The sequence below is a fragment of the Mustelus asterias genome, chromosome 2, assembly GCF_964213995.1.
Source record: "Mustelus asterias chromosome 2, sMusAst1.hap1.1, whole genome shotgun sequence".
Taxonomy (NCBI): Eukaryota; Metazoa; Chordata; class Chondrichthyes; order Carcharhiniformes; family Triakidae; genus Mustelus; species Mustelus asterias.
This window is the reverse complement of record NC_135802.1, coordinates 55,436,781-55,456,887: the sequence shown is the minus strand read 5'-3', so window position 1 is coordinate 55,456,887 and position 20,107 is coordinate 55,436,781. Positions and strand designations below refer to the sequence as shown.

Here is a 20,107-nt window from a genome sequence, read left to right as displayed (position 1 = left end):
AATTCATTCTTAAACTTTGTGTGCTAATGCCTCAAAAGTATTGTTGTTCTAGTTAAATTGAAAATCTGACTGATACTGGTTCACAATTTTCCATTTTCAATTATTTCCCAGATTTTTAATAATTTAAAGCTCCATTTTCAATTTGCAAAAGATTGCACTAAAGTAATTCTTACCAACATCTTTGCCCATCTATACAAATGATGGCTTATCACTGCAGGCAATTGTTAGTGCAATCCGAAATGATCATGCCCATCTTTATATACTAAAGCTGAAGAGAGAGAAAATATAATTTCAGTAAGATTGAAGTATTTTTCTGATATTAAATTGTACTTGCCACTCCCAAGATATTTTGTCATGTTTTCCTAACTAAATATCGCAATGCATTTTGTTGTATTGTAGACTGGCAATTTTGGCAATCTGTTTTTCTTGCAGTTTGTACATGAAAAGGAAATTTTATCAGAAGATGATCAAGTCTTTCTTATGAAGCAACAGGTAAAACATCTAATTTTTTTTCTCTTTATATATCAATTACTATCGTTTCTTTACCTTTATTTAAATAACCTCATGTGCTCATTGAGATTAATTTCTGTGCTGGAAATGGAACATTTTCAATTTAAGGCATATTAGTGTCCACATCAGGTCTCGTGTAGCAAGATTGATAAAGAATAAATCTCCCTCTAAGGTACCTCAATAGTGTCTCAGCCATAAACTCTGAAGAGCATCCATTGCTACAACAGCATAATGCTTCAATTTTGTACTTCCCAACTGAGGGACACAGGTCGTGCTGGACGTTTCTAGTCAGCAGAGGCTTTCTAAGCTGCATTTCAACTCAAACTTAAGCATTGATACCATCAATCCTTTAATTCGTTCCTTATTGTTTAAGGTATCTCTACCTTGATATTGTTGCCTTTGATACTGGATGGTCCTAGAGTAAATAAAGTGGCTGTAAATAGCTTGGATTGTATAATTTTGTTTATAGGATGGTTCAAAACCCTTTACAGCACCATAGGTAGGATCTATTGCAAATTTTTTTTAATGTTCTTGGTGAGTTGGTGGCGCTGGTAAAACCAGCATTTATTGTCACCCTTAATTATCCTGAGAAGATGAGCCACCACAATGAATTTCTGCAGTCCATGTGTGATTTTTCCCACAGTGTAGTTAGCGAGTTCCAGAATTTTGACTCATCTACAGTGAAGCAATGGCAGGCAATATAGTTTCAAGTCAAAACGGTGTTTGACTTGGAGGGGAACTTGCAAGAGATGGTGCTCCCCATATGCCTGTTGCCCTTTTTCTGCTAGGTGGCAGAGATTGAGTTTCGAAGGTGGTATTAAAGGATTCTTGGTGAGTTGCTGCAGTGTATCTTGTAGATGGATGGTATATACTGCTGCCACTGTGCTGGAGGCGGAGGGAGTGAATATTTAAGATGATGGATAAGGTCCAAATCAACTGGGTTGCTTTGTCCTGGATAGTGTTGAACTTCGAGTGTTGTTGGAGCTGTACTCATCCTAACAGTCTCTCTTCGCCCCTCTTCCTGAAAACCTCTATTCCTCCCCAACAAACACTCCACCTACAGCTTAGCTGATGCCTGTGTCATCAGTGCTTATGCCCCAACCCGTAAGTCCAATGAAGAAGCAATGCAAATGGCGTCCCCCCTGCTGCCAAGGTGTGCTCAGCCAGGTCTTGTAACACACCCCCTTCTGCCAGATGAGCAAATAAAAAAGCACATGGAGGAATCCTAGATCAAAGCACTTGCACCTCCTTGGATATGCCATTGTTCAGGTCGAAGATCTAAGTATCACTCGATTCACGTCGGGGACTGATGCCTGCTGGGCAAATTATTGACTTGTTTGATCAGTGGTGAACAATCATCTAGCATCAAGACATCACAAGGCCCAAAAATTCAAGCAGAAGAAGAGCAAAGCCTTGGCCCTAAAATAACCCATTAGAAGAGAGGAATTCATAATGCAGCTATCAGACAATCTGGAACATCTTCACACAACTCTGGTTCAAATCCCACCATGGCAGATGGTGAATTCATTAAAAATTTGGAGCTAAAAGTCTTATGACCAAGAAACCATGTTGATTGTTGTAAAAATCCATCTGGTTCAGTAATGTCCTTTAGGGATGGAAATCTGCCAACCTTACCTAGTCCAGGGCCATTGAGATGCACCAAAATTTGAAGTTGTGCATAAACAGGATGCTGGAAAATCTCAGCAGGTTTGGCAGCATCCTTGAGGAGAGATGCTACCAGACCTGCTGAGTTGTTCCAGCATCCTCTGTTCTTGTTTCAGATTCCAGCATCCATAGTATTTTGCTTATTTTAAAGTGGTGTAGGTGCTTTTCATTGAGAACCAGAAGTATATCATCAAAATCTGGAGACTAAACCAAATTGAGGGGTGTATATTCCTTCATTGTCTGAGTCAAAATCCGCACCCTAGGAGCACCTTCACCACATAGACTTCAATGGTTTGAGAAGGCAGCTCACCACCTTATGAAGTAGGGCTGGGTAATAAATACTGGCCTTGCCAGTGATGCCATTGTCCCATGATGATTTGTTTTTAAAAAAGAAAAAGAAAGAACCGGAAGAATACTTTAAAAGGGTGAGATTAGGTAAAATAGAAGGAGCTTGGTTGGAGAATAAGCGCTGCCATTGACTGATCGGGCCAAATGATCTTATTAACTTTCAAGATGTTTAATTACAGATTGAATGTAAATTTTTTGATTCATTAAGTTGTTCTTGCTTTGCTGTATAATATTTGATTTTCTGCTTCCATTTGTTGAGAAAATTTCAATGAAAGTGTCCTGCAAAAAATATTTCTGACCTTGTTTGGGCAACTGGCGAAACATAATTTGTGAATTCATGCTGTAATAATTATGTGTATGTTGTTTTACTTTGCAGTCTTTCCTAGCAAAACAACCACCTCTCTCAACAGGAAGACCATTGGTAAGTGCATTATTGTTTATCATCTAACACCAACGTAATCAGTATATTTCCTCTCCCCACACTACATCCTCCAATTATCACTAGATTACAGTTTACTTGCATGCAACATAAGAAAATAATTAAGGATTTTGCTCCATCCCCAAACAGAAGTTAGCTGAATGTTTTTTCTCTGAAGATGGGTCTCTGAGATGTGAAGATCAAAACATTGCTTTCAAGCTGCAAACGCTGTTCAAAATTGTAAACCAAATTAGGCCTATTCTAATTTTGATTATTGAATTTGGTTGTAAAAGACAAGAAAAATATGTATTGTAATTGTCTAACAGCTTCATGTATTGATTGGTACTGCTGAAAATAGGAAGTAAAATATATAAGATACAAATAGTCATTCGTGATGTCACCTAGTTAATATGCCAGGTTTGATATGAAGCATGGTTGTCCAGTTGTTAAAAGTCAGTATACTTGTGTTTAAAAATTTGTTTATTAGTGTCACAAGTAGGCTTACATTAACACTGCAATGAAGTTACTGAGAAAATCCCCTTGTTGCCACACTCTGGTACCTGTTTAGATACACTGAGGCTGAATTTTTAGCATAGCCAATGCACCTAACCAGCACGTCTTTCGGACTGTGGGAGAAAAGCAAAGCACCTGGAGGAAATCTGCACATACATGGGGAGAACATGCAGACTCCACACAGACAGTGACCCAAGCTGGGAATCAAACCCGGGTCCCTGGCGCTCTGAGGCAGCAGTGCTAACCACTGTGCTGCCCTATGGTTCTGTGAATTACTCCAGTTGGTGATTGAACTGATTTGGTTTGATCCCTATTCTGTATGGATGTCAGCCAGGTCAATAGTAAGGGTGTTGTAACTGATCATATTGTGGCTGGATTAGGGAGAGGAAAGTTGCACACTATTGCCAGTCCATGATGCTGAATATGTATGCGTATAAATTCAACTGGATTCAACTCTAATATCCCCCTTTGGTTAAGAAACATACCACATTAACATGCCAAAGCAAATAATTACGAGGTTGAGGCACAGAAAGCAGCTAGCCAGTGCTTCTGCAATTTGACATTGCCGAACAATTAAGATCTTCAAAAGGAAGGAGAAACTTTTAAAAGACTGCATGTCCAGAAATAGTGTTACATTGGAAAGGAAAGCTACGGAATTTTCACTTCCGCAGTTTGTTGTAGGTCCTGATTACTCACTTTTTCTTCAGGATTCCTCAACAAGAGTTGCTGGAAGTTCTCCAAGGACACCAAGCCGATCTGGAAGTGCCAATGTTGTTAATGTAACTCCCATTCCAGCAGGGAACAAAAAGATTGATCCCAACATAAAAGGTACTTTAAACCCTTTTAATACTTCTCATCCTATGCATCATCCAGAATGCATACCTACTTGTTTTTAAATATCATGCCTGCAAATCCATTCAGTCCTCAAGGGAAGTGTTACATTTCTGGGTCTAAACGAGTTGTACAAATTATGTAAGTGGACAGATCACTGGTGGATGAAATTTAGTTTAGACAAATGTAAAGGGTCATCGAGCCATATAGCGCAGGAAAGGCCCTTCGGTCCATTGAGTCTGCACCGACAAGAACTACCCCAGGTCGCACTAATCCCTTTTCCAGCACTTGTCCTATATCCTTGAATGTTATGATATTTCAAGTGCACATCCAAATACCTTTTAAAAGTTGTAAGATTTCCAACCTCCATTAGCTTCCCAGGCACTGCATCCCACCTTCTCACCAGCCTCTGAGTGAAAATTATTTTTCTCAAATGCCCTATGAATATCCTGCCCCTCACCTTAAAACTATGCCCCTCATGATTGACCCCTCAACTAAGGGGAACGGCTGCTTCCTATTCCTGATCAAACCCCTCATCATCTTATACACTTCAATTATGCCCCCCTTGGATGAGAATATAGGAGGCATGGTTAGTAAGTTTGCAGATGACACCAAGATTGATGGCATAGTGGACAGTGAAGAAGGTTATCTTGGATTGCAACAGGATCTTGATCAATTGGGCCAATGGGCTGACGAATGGCAGATGGAGTTTAATTTAGATAAATGCGAGGTGATGCATTTTGGTAGATTGAATCAGGGCAGGACTTACTCAGTTAATGGTAGGGCGTTTGGGAGAGTTACAGAACAAAGTGATCTAGGGATACAGGTTCATAGCTCTTTGAAAGTGAAGTCATAGGTGGACAGTGTACTGAAGAAGGCATTCAGCATGCTTGGTTTCATTGGTTAGAACATTGAATACAGGAGTTGGGACATCTTGTTGAAGTTGTACAAGACATTGATAAGGCCACACTTGGAATACTTGTACAGTTCTGATCACCCCACTGTAGAAAGGATATTATTAAACTCGAAAGAATGCAGAAGAGATTTACTAGGATGCTACCGGCGCTTGATGGTTTGAGTTACAAGGAGAGGCAGGATAGACTGGGACTTTTTTCTCTGGAGCGTAGAAGGCTGAGGGGTGATCTTGTAGAGGTCTATAAAATAATGAGGGGCATAGATCAGCTAGATAGTCAACATCTTTTCCCAAAGCTGGGGAGTCTAAAACTAGAGGGCATAGGTTTAAGGGGAGAGATACAAAAGGGTCCAGTGGGGCAATTTTTTCCGCAGAGGGTGGTGAGGGTCTCGAACAAGCTGCCAGAGGTAGTAGTAGGGGCGGGTACAATTTTGTCTTTTAAAAAGCATTTAGACAGTTACGTGGGTACGAAGGGTATAGAGGGATATGGGCCAAACGTGGGCAATTGGGACTAGCTTAGGGGTTTTAAAAAAAAGGACAGCATGTACAAGTTGGGCCGAAGGGCCTGTTTCCATGCTGTAAACCTCTATGACTCAATCTTCTCTGCTCTAAAGAAAACAATCCAAACCCATCCAGTCTCTCCTTGTAGCCCAAATGCTCCATCCTAGGCAACCCCTTCCAATGCAATCACATCTTTCCTGTTGTGAGGTGGTCAGAATTGCACGCAGTACTCCAGTTGTGGCCTAACCAGTGTTCTGTAGAGCTCCAACATAACCTCCTTGCTCTTGTATTCTATGCCGCGACTGATAAAAGCCTTCTTAGCTACCCTATTCACGTGCTGTACCGCCGTCGAGATCTGTGAATAAGTGCCCCAAGATCCATCTGTTCTTCTGAGCTTTCTAGTGTTCTGCCATTCATTATGCACTTCCTTGTTATGTTACTTGTTCCAAAGTGCATCACCTCGCATTTATCAGGGTTAAATACTATCTGCCACTGCTCTGCCTATCTGACCAACCCATCTCTACCTTCCTGTAACCCACAACCACCTCCTCCGCTGCTAACCAACCTATCGATCTTGGTGTCATCTGCAAACCTACTTATCATTTGCCCCCACAATCTTATTCCATTATTAGGGACCCAGCGCTGAACCTTGTGATACACCACTGGACACTGATCTCCAGTCACTCAAACCACCCTTTCTGTCTTATTATAAAGCCAGTTTTGGATCAATCTCACCAGGTTTTCTTGAATTCCATGTGATTCAAACTTCTCAATCAGTCTCCCATGTAGGACCTTGACAAAGGCTTTTGCTAAAATCCATATAAACTACATCAACTGCACTTCCCTCATCCACATACTTGATCACTATTGCAAAAAAAATCAAATTTGCTAGGCATGACTTCACTCTGACAAAGCCATGCAGACTATCTCTAATCAACTCATACCTGCAAGAGCAGAAGTATCAGAGCCTACAATTTTGTGCCTCACCTCCCACAGCAGCCTGGAATGCAATTCATCCGGGCCTGGGGATTTGTCCATTTTTAAAACCGCTTAAAGCCTCCAATACCTCTCACTTCCTATGTTAAACTGCTCAAGGCCCTCGTAGTCCTTTTTCCTGAATTCTGTAACGTAAGTCGTCCTCCGCAGCAAAGTCTAATGAGAAGTATTCGTTCAACACCCTTCCAATGTATTGTGGCTTCACCCACAGATTGCCCCCTTGGTCTCTAATGGGCCCTACTCTTTCCATGGTTAACCTCTTCTCCTTAATGCATTTATAGAATATCTTTAGATTCTCCCTAATCTTGCTCGCAAGTCCTTTTTCCATGCCCCACGTTTGAAATGAACTTTCTCTTTATAAGGTTATTCTGTTAAAAAATTGCGGTTTTGTATTTTACATTTCCAGGCGCTGCAAGTGAAGGTGTTTTGGCAAACTTTTTCAACAGTCTTCTCAGCAAGAAGACTGGCTCTCCTGGAGGGACTGGTAGTAACTTACAAGGCTCTGCAAAGAAAGGTGGTAAGCAAATTATTTTCTCTTTAAAAGACAGATTAACGATGGGCTTTACATATTGTGTAATTGCAATTTCAAAATATTTTGAAGCATATTTCAACTCAAAAAAGATTTGAATCTTTTGCATTTTAAAATATTTTAACAAATGTAAAGAATTAAAATCCAAAGGGAATTGTAAATTGGCAAAATGCAATAAAAGCTCGTTCAACTGTTGATGTTGTGGAATCTTCATGCTAAAAGAATTAGCAAGTTTAGGTAATAGATATTTTGAAAAATATGCCCCCATTTGAGTTTTCCCTCATTGCTTAGTCACAGCTGAGATGTAATTGATTGGAGTGGAGAGCTCTAACCCCAAAAAAACAGATGGGCTTGAGTTGGGTGAGTTGATTACAATTTTTAAAAATATTAAATCCAAACTCAACCTGCCTTGAACTCACCCACTACCAGTTATAATGGCAACATGAAACAGCCAGGTAGCCAATCTTCTCCAGGAGGCTGGTTGCCAGTGTGCTCCAGATTTTACCTCCGTTTTAAACTTTGTTGGCTCACCAAGTTTCACGTGCTAGTGAGAATATGAATAGGAGGATTAGGCAGATGACTGCGTGGCTTGAGAGCTGGTGCAGGGGGCGGGGATTTAGATTTTTGGATCATTGGGATCTTTTCTGGGGAAGGGCTGACCTGTTCAAGAGGGACGGGTTACATTTGAACTGGAGGGGGACTAACATCCTGGTGGGGAGATTTGCTAGAGCCACTCGGGGTTTAAACTAGTTTGGCAGGGGGTTGGGATCCAAAGCAGTAGAGAGACAGGAGAGAAGTTTGAGAACAGCACAGAAGTTAAAGAGAAACATTAAGTAGTAAAGGCAGTGTCAGTAATCCTAGTACCAGAAAGATCAGGCAAAAACAAGACAGAGAGCAAGGGAAGTCCAGATTAAACTGCATTTATTTCAATGCAAGAGGCCTGACGGGCAGGGCAGATGAACTCAGGGCATGGATGGGTACATGGGACTGGGATATTATAGCAATTACTGAAACATGGCTAAGGGAGGGACAGGACTGGCAGCTCAATGTTCCAGGGTACAGATGCTATAGGAAAGATAGAACAGGGGGTAAGAGAGGAGGGGGAGTTGCACTTTTGATTAGGGAAAGCATCACGGCCGTGCTGAGAGGGGATATATCCGAGGGTTCGACCACTGAGTCTATATGGGTAGAACTGAGAAATAAGAAGGGGGAAATCACTTTGATAGGGTTGTACTATAGGCCCCCAAATAGTCGGTGGGAAATTGAGGAGCAAATATGTAAGGAGATTACAGATAGCTCCAAGAAAAATAGGGTGGTAATAGTCGGAGATTTTAACTTTCCCAACATTGACTGGGACAGCCATAGTATTAGAGGGTTGGATGGAGAGAAATTTGTTTGTATTCAGGAGGAATTTCTCATTCAGTATGTGGATGGCTCGACTAGAGAGGGGGCAAAACTTGACCTCCTCTTGGGAAATAAGGAAGGGCAGGTGACAGAAGTGTTAGTGAGGGATCACTTTGGGACCAGTGACCATAATTCTGTTGGTTTTAAGATAGCTATGGAGAATGATAGGTCTGGCCCAAAAGTTAAAATTCTAAATTGGGGCAAGGCCAATTTTGATGGTATCAGGCAGGAACTTTCAAAAGTTAATTGGGGGAGTCCGTGGGAAGGCAAAGGGACGTCTGGTAAGTGGCACACTTTCAAAAGTGTGTTAACCAAGGTTCAGGGTAAACACATTGCTCTTCGAGTGAAGGGCAAGGCTGGCAGAAGTAGGGAACCCTGGATGACTCGGGATATTGAGGCCCTGGTCAAGAAGAAGAAAGAGGCACACGACATGCATAGGCAGTTGGGATCAAGTGAATCCCTTGAAGAGTATAGGGGGTGTAGGAGTAGAGTTAAGAGAGAAATCAGGAGGGCAAAAAGGGGACACAAGATTGTTTTGGCAGATAAGGCAAAGGAGAATCCAAAGAGCTTCTACAAATACATAAAGGGCAAAAGAGTAACAAGGGAGAGAGTAGAGCCTCTTAAGGATCAGCAAGGTCATCTATGTGCGGATCCACAAGAGATGGGTGAGATCCTAAATAAATATTTCTCATCAGTATTTACTGTTGAGAAAAGCATGGATGTTAGGGAACTTGGGGAAATAAATATTGATGTCTTGAGGAGTGTACATATTACAGAGAAGGAGGTGCTGGCGTCTTAAAACGCATCAAGGTAGATAAATCCCCGGGACCTGATGAAGTGTATCCCAGGACATTGTGGGAGGCTAGGGAGGAAATTGTGGGTTCCCTAGCCGTGATATTTGAATCGTCGATTGTCACGGATGAGGTGCCTGAAGATTGGAGAGTGGCAAATGTTGTGCCTTTTGTTTAAAAAGGGCTGCAGGGAAAAGCCTGGGAACTACAGGCCAGTGAGCCTCACATCTGTGGTGGGTAAATTGTTGGAAGGTATATTGAGAGACAGGATCTACAGGCATTTAGAGATGCAAGGACTGATTAGGGACAGTCAGCATGGCTTTGTGAGTGGAAAATCATGTCTCACAAATTTAACTGAGTTTTTTGAAGGGGTAACCAAGAAGGTAGATGAGGGCAGTGCAGTTGATGTTGACTACATGGACTTTAGCAAGGCCTTTGACAAGTTACCGCATAGTAGGTTGTTGCATAAGGTTAAATCTCACGGGATCCAGGGTGAGGTATCTAAATGGATACAAAATTGGCTTCTTGGCAGGTGGTTGTAGAGAATTGTCTTTCAAACTGGAGGTTTGTGACCAGCCGTGTGCCTCCGGGATCAGTGCCGGGTCCACTGTTATTTGTCATTTAGATTAATGATTTGGATGAGAATATAGGAGGCATGGTTAGTAAGTTTGCAAATGACACTAAGATTGGCGGCATAGTGGACAGTGAAGAAAGTTATCTCCAATTGCAACGGGATCTTGATCAATTGGGCCAGTGGGCTGGCGAATGGCAAATGGAGTTTAATTTAGACAAATGTGAGGTAATGCATTTTGGTAGATTGAACTAGGGCAGGTCTTACTCAGTTAATGGTAGGGCTTTGGGGAGAGTTACAGAGCAAAGTGGTCTAGGGGTACATGTTTATAGCTCCTTGAAAGTGGAATCACAGGTGGATAGAGTGGTGAAGAAGGCATTCGGCATGCTTGGTTTCATCGGTCAGAACATTGAATACAGGAGTTGGAATGTCTTGTTGAAGTTGTACAAGACATTGGTACGGCCACATTTGGAATATGTCACCCTATTATAGAAAGGATATTATTAAACTAGAAAGGGTGTAGAAAAGATTTACTTGAATGCTACCAGGACTTGATGGATTGAGTTATAAGGAGAGGTTGGATAGACTGGGACTTTTTTCTCTGGAGCGTAGGAGGCTGAGGGGTGATCTTATAGAGGTCTATACAATAATGAGGGGCACAGATCAGCCAGATAGTCAATATCTTTTCCCAAAGGTAGGGAAGTCTAAAACTAGAGGGCATAGGTTTAAGGTGAGAGGGGAGAGATACAAAAGTGTCCAGAGGGGCAATTTTTTCTCTCTCAGGGTGGTGAGTGCCTGGAACAAGCTGCCAGAGGTATTAGTAGAGGCGGGTACAATTTTGTCTTTTAAAAAGCATTTGGATAGTTACATGGGTACGATGGGTATAGAGGGATATGGGTCAAATGCGGGCAATTGGGATTAGCTTAGGGGTTTTAAAAAAAAAAGGGCGGCATGGACAAGTTGGGCCGAAGAGCCTGTTTCCATGCTGTAAACCTCTGACTCTAATAGGGCAGCTAAAGGGTGGGTTGGTCTGCTGGATCTAACAGGTAAGTGTCTTTACCTTAAGCCTTGATGACCCACTTGCCTGTCCTTTCTGATCATTTCCCACCCCCTACTCCTGCTCCTAGTTCTTATGTAACCCATATTAATGACCACACACTCAACCATACCATCTCCGAGTCCCTTCTCCCAAGTTGTAATCAATGTACAGTAATCTCGTATTCATTCCTTGCAACTCTCATTGCCCACAACCCAAGTTCCTACTGTTTCAATCTTTTGAGAAAAAAATGTTGTTTAAAGCTGACCTTCTAAATTCTCAACTGCTCAAACTTTTGTCCTTCATTTACCATATTACATCTGCAATTGTTGATTTGATGAACCTCCACTTTTGTCTCCAAGAAATTCTTTGCTCTCTTCCCATGATGTGCTTCCGATTTTCCTCAACAGGTTTGTAAGCCAAACTGCATCAGGCATCCAAACCAACTGCCTATTGCCAGATATTGAGTGTTTGAATTCCATTTAGAATTGGGATAAAAGTCCCTCTGTGATATCTCTCTCCTGATATAATTAACCCAATCATTTTTTGCACTATACATGTGTTTCTGCAGGTTCTAAAGGGATGGGCACTCAAACTTGCCACAAAATGCTCATCTTTGGTTCAAAAGTTGTTTACGGATGGAAAGTAGTTTTGTTTTAAGTTCTTGACAATGCCAATGCGTCTCAGTTTTGCAAAATACTTGTCCACGAGCATACCTATTATAACTTTCTTTGAAAATAATGTCAACAAATATTATGAATCCAATCCTACAATATTTATTTCAGAAAATATACAGAAATATAAGTTGTGTACTTGACTAGTAATTTTTTTGCGAATAGTTAGGGTAAATAATGTAAAACTTAACAATTGCGCACTCCAGAGCATAGCTAATCAAATGTGTTCAAAATGCAGTATTTTGTTTTCAAGTGAGATAGACGGTCAAGTTTAAAGAATTGTAGTCATTACTCCTTTAAAACCAAAAATGCTGTTTAATGATGCATATCATGAATTCTATATACAGAACATTTTAAATGCCCTGTATGAGATATGCAACTGGAAAAAATTGCAAGAAAGTTTGGTGGTTTTAACTTTTCAGAGAACAATGAAATCTTCCTTTATACCCCTAAATCATTGTTGTTCTCCCACCATTAGTCGTTGTGATATAAACTACTCCTCTAAGCTAGATATAAGTTATTGCAAAAAGACTGCACACTTTTCTTAATACTTAGGAATGGGCAGGGAAATGGTTAACATTGCACACTTTAAAAGTTGGCATTGTACACCTGGTACATGATGCACTTTTGTTCTAACATTCTTCTTGATCTGTGTGTGGTGACGGTTGCTGCAGGTTATTTTCCTCGTTAAGGTCAGTGTTCTTGCTTAAGCTTTAAGCTTTTGGAATTGGAAAGTTTGCACAAATTTTTTTTTCCACCGTGGCTGAGCATGCCCATCCTTTTTACTTTAGTTCTCTGTTTGCTTCAGGTTTTAATGGCAATTCTTGCTTGCTTTTGTCATTATGCGCAAAGGAAATCTGTTTTAATCAATTCGAGTGGATTGGCCTTAACTATGTATAGCAATCATATTAATATTGGAGATGGTGTATGAATAACCACAGTTACATCGGACTTCTGGTTATCGTGACGCAGACATTTATTTGGAATTCTGTTCCAGTTCCAAATTATGACTTCTTTGGGTTCCACACATTTCTTCTCACATAGGTTTAGTCACCCTTACATTGACATTATTTGTAGGAATCAATTTTTAAACAATGACTAGCAAAATTTGAAAGCAATTATATAAATGTCAAAAGGAATTAACTATAAACAGCTGTAAACAGGAAAGCAATGGCCTAGTGGTATTATCGCTAGACTATTAATCCAGAAACTCAGCTAATGTTCTGGAAACCCAGGCTTGAATCCCGCCACGGCATGTGGAATTTGAATTCAATTTTTTTAAAATCTGGAATTAAGAATCTACTGCACTGATAACCATGAAACCATTGTCGTAAAAACCCATCTGGTTCACTAAAGTCCTTTAGGGAAGGAAATCTGCCATCCTTACCCGGTCTGGCCTGCATGTGATACCAGAGCCACAGCAATGTGGTTAACTCTCAACTGCCCTCGGGCAACTAGGGATGGGCAATAATGCTGGCCAGCGACGCCCATGTCCCACGAATGAATAAAAAACATCAGTTTTGCTGGGTCGCTGCACTGTCATGTGACCTTTCAAACTTCTCTGAAGGAAAATTTCAAAATGGTAATGTTACTACAGATTGTTTGTGGTACATTAACCAACCAGATTCATTTTCGATTTTTAAACTCCATTAACTGATGGAAGTATGTCCTGAATCATGAGCCTTGATTTCTCAGGTTATTTTTGAAGGAACATTTGCTGTGGTTCCGAGGGTGATGACAGCAACCATCTTAATGTTTCCAGATGCAAAATTATGTTCTCTGTCGATTCACCTGCCTCCTGTGATAATGCCAGCAAATTGCTTCTACAAACCCTGTTGCCAATGATACAGATCTTAAGAAACTGCAGGCTTTCAGGGACCTAAGCACAGGTTTAGTGGACATGGCCATGAGTCATTTTGGTACAGAAACCAGGCTCTAGTTTTGAATAGTGTTATTTGCTCGATTTGTCCATCATAGTGTGCACAGGTATTTTCAATGTACAGTATTTATATTGTTAAAGTTTGCAATCTCGGTTACAGCAGATCAAGATTGGTAGAAAGGAGCAATGTCAGTTTGCAGTTAAGGGAGGGCAGTGAGCAACAAAGTAAAATTACATGCTTTTACCACAGAAAAATGCTCTTTAAGCTAAGCTACGTTGTATGAGTGTATCTTTTATCAATACCAGATTGAATCTGAATACAATGAGTAGTTGTCATTGACCAGTGTAATCCCAACTTTAACAAGTTTTTAATAAACAACATTTATATCTGAGTAGATCCTTCAAAATTGATACCCGATTATCATTGATAATTTCTTGAAATGACAAATATTAAAATTGCAGATAGATAATCTGTTTTCCTGCTGTTTCAAATCATTAAGTATCCATCCTTTCCCATTTATAGGTCATAAACCAGTCTTAACAGATGTACAAGCAGAACTAGACAGAATTGCACGTAAACCAGAAGCTGTCTCTCCAACCCATACATCCATAGCAGAAGACAAAGCATCCTGAAGAAAAGCTACCAAAATGGTGCTTAATACAATATCTGTTGTTGGCTTTGCCTCTCCCTTTTCCTTCAGAATGTGCACTGAGGATCAAAGGCTGTTTTTGAAGTATACTGGACTACTACGTTTTGAATCTTCAATGAGTTGTTCAATGTATGTAAGGAAACTGAATTGAGAGGAAAATACAATGCTGCAAAAATGATTCTGGTAATGTGTTTTCTGAGAGGAAAAATAATGAGATGAGCTTAATTATTGGGACTTGCATCTTTGTTGAAATAATGCTAATTTGCAGCCAATGTTGATGTGTTATCTTTATTTCCCAGATGTTTATTTGGGAAATTATACTGATGGTAAATGCAGTGCCTGAAACAAACTATCTAAACATGTATTGTGGGCCAGAGGAATAGCAGGAATCCAGGTGACATAAAACTTTCAGAAACTTGCATCCTGAAAAAAACTGCCTCAAAGATGAATTCTTGGAGGCGAAATTAATAAGTATGTGGAACTGGAGTATTCTTACAAGTCTTTAAAATGCTGAACAAAATGGCGCAATGCCTAATTTTGTATAGTAACATGTTACTTGTAAATTGCAATGTTAAAAAGAAATGAAGGGGGCAGAGGTCAGTCATACAAGGACAGTACATTACTTCAACTTGAACTCCTCATCCTTTGTTCTAGTTGTTAGTATGGCACTTCCTTTACTCAACCCTGCCTGGTTTCTGTATTGTGCTGTTTCTAATTACAGAAAAATGTAAGGATTACAATCCTTCAATAAAGTTGTATTTATTCTCTGCAACAGATCCAAAACATGTTGGAGTTTATTCTGAAAATGTACTGGTAAATCAACTGTTGTTCACTAACAATGTTTGTCTATGCACTAGCTTCAGCCATCCTTTAGAGGGCCTCTTTCTCTTGCTGTCTTCACCTCTCAAAAGGAAACACTAACACTTGGATGGCCTCCAAACAAAGACAATTCAGATTTTTTTCATGCAGAATGTGATATTTTTTCTTGTGTTTAATAGTTTTTAGGCTGGAAATTTCTCCTGTTAAAATATTTTTATCTGTCTAAGTCTCAAATAGCGGTGCTGAAATATTGGATAACTGCTTCCAATAGTGAAGACAGAAGAACTGAGAATTATGTACCCAGTACTTCAAATAAATGCTAATCCAAATCAGTGTGCATGCACTGTGCCACCAAAGTGCAAAGTGTGATCTTATTTGTCTTTGATACGTATAATGTATTTGGTAAATGCACTGCTTGTGTGAGGAAATTAGCCCCCATATAGAGGAACTTCATCCTAATTTTAATGCTGTTTTCTATTATGACACAGATTGAATGATACAACACATTGTGGCTCTGCTGGTAGAGTTCTCCAACTCTTTTCCCGCAGCCTCTTTTTAATATCTCTCCAGTATTTATCCAATTTTGAAAGTTACTATTGAATCTGCTTCCACAGTCCTTTCAGGCAGTGTATTCCAGATCAAAACAACGTGTGCATCTGAAAAACTAAAATTGTTTGTTGTTTCTGATTTCTTTGTTAATCACCTTAAATCCTTATTTTGGTTGGACTCTTCTGCCATTGGAAATAGTTTCTTCTAATTCACTTCAAAACCATTCATGATTTTGAATACCTATCAAATCAATTCAATGTTTTTAACTCTTGACATCTTCCTAAAATGTGGTAGCCAGAATTGAACACATACTCTAGCTCAGTCAGTGTTCCATCAAGGTTAACATGATTTCTTGATTTTGTACTCTGCTTTTATTAATAAAGCCAAGGATCTCAGGTGTGTTTCTGATAGACTTCTCAACTTGTACCCCCACTTTCAAAGATCTGAGTATATATTCCCTTAACATATCCTATTGTTTATATTGCCTCTCCTCATTCTTCCTGCCAAAATGTGAGACTCTGCACTTTACTGTTCTGGGTGTCTGACCTTCTCACCAGTCTGTCCTGCTCAATAGTGTGTGTTGACTAAATTGGATTTTCCTGTTATGCATCTCTGTTGAATTATCTACAAATACAGTTGAGGCTCACACATCAAGCATGACCACGTTGTTGAGGTTTTACTGGGCTGTCTGTTCATGTTGAACTACACCCCATTATCAGATGATACTTTAGAAGAGCAGAGAATATTTTCTACCAAATGTTGAGAGGAAAACTTGCAGTTCAAAATATTGGAAAGAGACCACTTTTATTCGTAGCAACTTGTGTGTGTATGTACATGTATGTGTGTGTATATGTATGTGTGTGTATATATATATATATATATATATATATATTATATATAGCACACCTTTAAAGTGACTGTCTCGAGGCACTTCATAGGATTGTTATAAAATATTTGTTACTGAGTTCATATTAGGGCAGATGACCAAACGTTTAGCCAAAGAGATGGCTTTTAAGGAATGAAAGAGATGGAAATTTAGGGAGAGAATTCCTGAATGAAGGGCCTAAGCAGCTGAAGGTTCAGAGACTACTGATGGAGGATTTACAATTGGGATTGTTTAAGTGGCCAGAATTAGAACTGCAATATCTGAGGTTTGCAGGACTGGAGAAGATTACTGAGATGGGTAGAGGTAAAGCCATGGAGAGATTTGAAAACTAAAATGGGAATTTTAAAACAGGCATTGCTTAACTGGGAGCTACTATAGCTCAGCAATCACAGAAAGTGATGGGAGAACAGGACTTTGTGAGAGTTAGGAAATGGACTACAGAGTTTTTGATTACTTCAAGTTTACAGGGGTTAGGACATGGGAAGCTGACCAAAGATATATTGTAAGAATCAAATAGCAAAGTCATGGAAGAAGGTTTCAGCAGATGAGCCAATGTGAGGCAGAGTTTGATGATATCTATCAGGTAATGGCGCAAATACATGATTAAAAGCTCATTTTGGCATCAAGTATAACACCAAGATTGCCATTGAGAGGGATGAAATCATTGGCTGGGAAATGAGGTTCATGATGGGAATTGAAAAAGCTGACTTTGATCTCACCAATGTTTAATTGGAGGAAATGTCTCTTCCAGTACTTAAGTTTATTTATTAGTGTCACAAGTAGGCTTTCTTTCATTATCACTGCAATGAAGTTACTGTGAAAAATCCCCTAGTCGCCACACTCCAATGCCTGCTCAGGTACACTGAGGGGGAATTTAGCATAGCCAATGCACCTAACCAGCATATCTACTGGATGTCAGGCAAGCAACTTGACAATTTAGAAACAGTATAAAGGTAGATAAATGTTTTGGTGAAGTAGAGCTGGATGTTGTCAGCATTCATGTGGAACTGATACTATTTTCTGATGGTCATTGAGAGGCAGCATGTTGATGAGAAATGGGAGGGTGCCAAAGATAATGATGCAGGAGCAGGAAGAGAAGCTATTTCGGGTGATTCACTGGCTACAATTTGATAAATAAGAATGGAGTGTAGTCCTACCCAACTGGACAACAATGGTGAGACATTGGAGAAGGATTTTTTGGTCAATCACGTCAAAGGCTACAAACAGAAGGATAGTTTACCTTGGTGTTGTAATGGATGTCATTTGTGACTTTGATAAGAACCTTGATAAAGAAGCTTGTGACTTCCTCCCACTTGAGGGTGGAGGAGAGTGAGGTTTAAGATAGTTTGCAGCAGAGAAAAGAATTTGGGGTTCATGTTTGCATTCCAGGATTCTATTTGTTCCCTGTTGCCCAGCCAGATATGGCAGTGTATGGCTGAAGCAGTTGTCCATCATATAACCTTTTATGTCTGCAACTCTTGGACTTAAGGGTGTGGTAATAAGGACAAGACCAGGAGGAATGCCCAAAGAGAGGGGGTAATTGTTTTCATTGGGACTAGGGCATCAAAAGGTAAAGGTTATGATGTAGTTGAGCAGATCAATAATTGCAGAAATACTGGTGAATGGAGGGCTAAAGACCAGGCAGTTGGGATTTTACAAGTGCCACTGCAAGTGAATTGGTGGAGTTTTCTAGGGACAGGCACAGAACGAAGAAGGAATGGAAGGAAGTGTTGATGGAGAGCGATACAAGTGATCGAAGCTGGCCTTATCTGTGATAAATTGGGCATAGCGAGGCCATATGCAATCGCAAGGTCAGGGAAATGAATATGGTTGGAGAGTTTACATGGGGGGGGGGGAGGTGTGGAGATTAAGGGAGGATAGCAAGTTATTGAACTCTGAGGAGAAAACATGAACTAAGGTGGAAACTGAAATCACTGAAGATGAGGTGTCAGTAGTACACGTTCTGAGGGAGGAAAGCAGTGAAGAAGTAATGGGCTCAAGTCTGGAGCATCAGCCAAAATGCACAGAAATGGACTTGGAAAATTCAAGTCACAGGTCAAGTTACATAGCAATTACAAGGATATGTACAACCTGGTAAAGAAGAAATATTGGTAACTGGATTTTAAAAATAATTAAAGCACATTCAAAATAAAGTTTTAAATCTTGTCTCAAAAGAACAATTCCCATTTGACTTTTCAGTCAAACACCCTGGGTATGCTTGAAAAGAGACAGCAAATACAGAATTTACGTCTCATCAAGACCAAGAGCCTTATTTCTGAAGATACAATTGGGACCATGATTACCCTCGCTCCTAGTGGCACTCTTGCCTTTTGTGAAGGAGAAAATGGTACAATATTGAATTGCAGTTGGGTAAACATTTCACAGACAGGAGGGCTATGATTGGAGGCCAAGAGATTCACAAAGCAATACATCTACTGAAGGAAGCAGGGATAAAATGGTTGCTCAGCTACTATAACTGACCTAACACAAACCATTTATACTAAGTAAGAAGCCTCACAACACCAGGTTAAAGTCTTAACAGGTTTATTTGGAATCATGAGCTTTCGGAGCACTGTTCTTTCATCGGGTGAGTGGAGAGGTAGGTTCACAAAGTGTGACACTTTAGCAGTCATGGGCATTCAGCCTCCGATCTTTGGGTAAGCGTTCTTCAAGGAGGCCTTCAAGACACAACAATGCAGAATCGGTGAGCAGAAACTGATAGCCAAGTTCTGCACGCATGAGGACGGCCTCAACCGGGATCTTTGGTTGATGTCACTCTAAATGTAACCCCCACCATTTGCCCTGGGCTTGCAAATTCTGTCCTGGCTTGAGACAATTTGTCCCTCTTTAACCTGTGATTATCCCTCTCTCCACTCGCACTGTCTGTACCTGTAAAGACTTGATTACCTGTAAAGACTTGCATTCCAACCATTCTTCACATTCCAATCTGTAATTATCTTGCAATTGTGTCTTTACCTATATATGGCGTGTTTGTGAACCTACCTCTCCACTTGAAGGAGCAGCACTCTCAAAGCTCGTGATTCCAAATAAACCTGTTGGACTTTAACCTGGTGTTATGAGATTTCTTACTGTGCCCATCCCAGTCCAACGCCAGCATCTCCACATAATTTATGCTAAGTGTGCGCATTCTGCTACAGTTTCAAAAGAGGTGACAGGTACAGGGCTAGTTTGTGTTATAATGTTGATGGGTGGGGTTTTAATATATTGAAGTTTATGTTGGAGAGGACAGTAAAAGGAAGATGTTGGAAATTGAGTCTCAAAGTTGCAGAAGGCTGGAAAAACAAAGGCAGCAAAATACAGATGGAAGTAAGCAGTCTTGAAGCTAATTGGGCTGGGTTGAACTGGGCTGTTATAAATTCAGGTCTGCCAAAAGTTTCCACTGGGATTCTCTGGTGACAGTCATTCCCTTATGTGGTCTGCTCACATTAGGCTTCCGAATGTTTGCATTGGGCTGTTTATCTCCCCGAGCGCTGCTGCTTATGACTCCTGCCATGGTGGTTTTTTCAGCCCTGCTGATTCCCCACTATTCACAATCCACTGCACCACGGCTGGATCTCAGGATGATAACTTTGGGCCAAGTTGAAATTTTGTAAATCCTGAGAA

General features: G+C 40.3%; 1 protein-coding gene across 2 annotated transcripts in view; it reads left to right on the top strand.

The window, feature by feature from the left end:
* Positions 1–15,003, top strand: part of LOC144507992 (cytoplasmic dynein 1 light intermediate chain 1-like) — a 56,398-nt gene extending 41,395 nt beyond the window's left edge. Inside the window, exons 9-13 of one of the 2 annotated variants that reach the window (XM_078235681.1) lie at positions 433–492; positions 2,900–2,944; positions 4,162–4,282; positions 7,102–7,209; positions 14,103–15,003. In XM_078235681.1, the coding sequence (XP_078091807.1) occupies positions 433–492; positions 2,900–2,944; positions 4,162–4,282; positions 7,102–7,209; positions 14,103–14,212 (444 nt within the window). In that variant the 3' untranslated portion in view covers positions 14,213–15,003. Of the gene's footprint in view, positions 1–432; positions 493–2,899; positions 2,945–4,161; positions 4,283–7,101; positions 7,213–14,102 lie in introns of both variants that reach the window. The other variant, XM_078235674.1, reaches the window with a different exon arrangement.
* Positions 15,004–20,107: the final 5,104 nt, after the last annotated feature.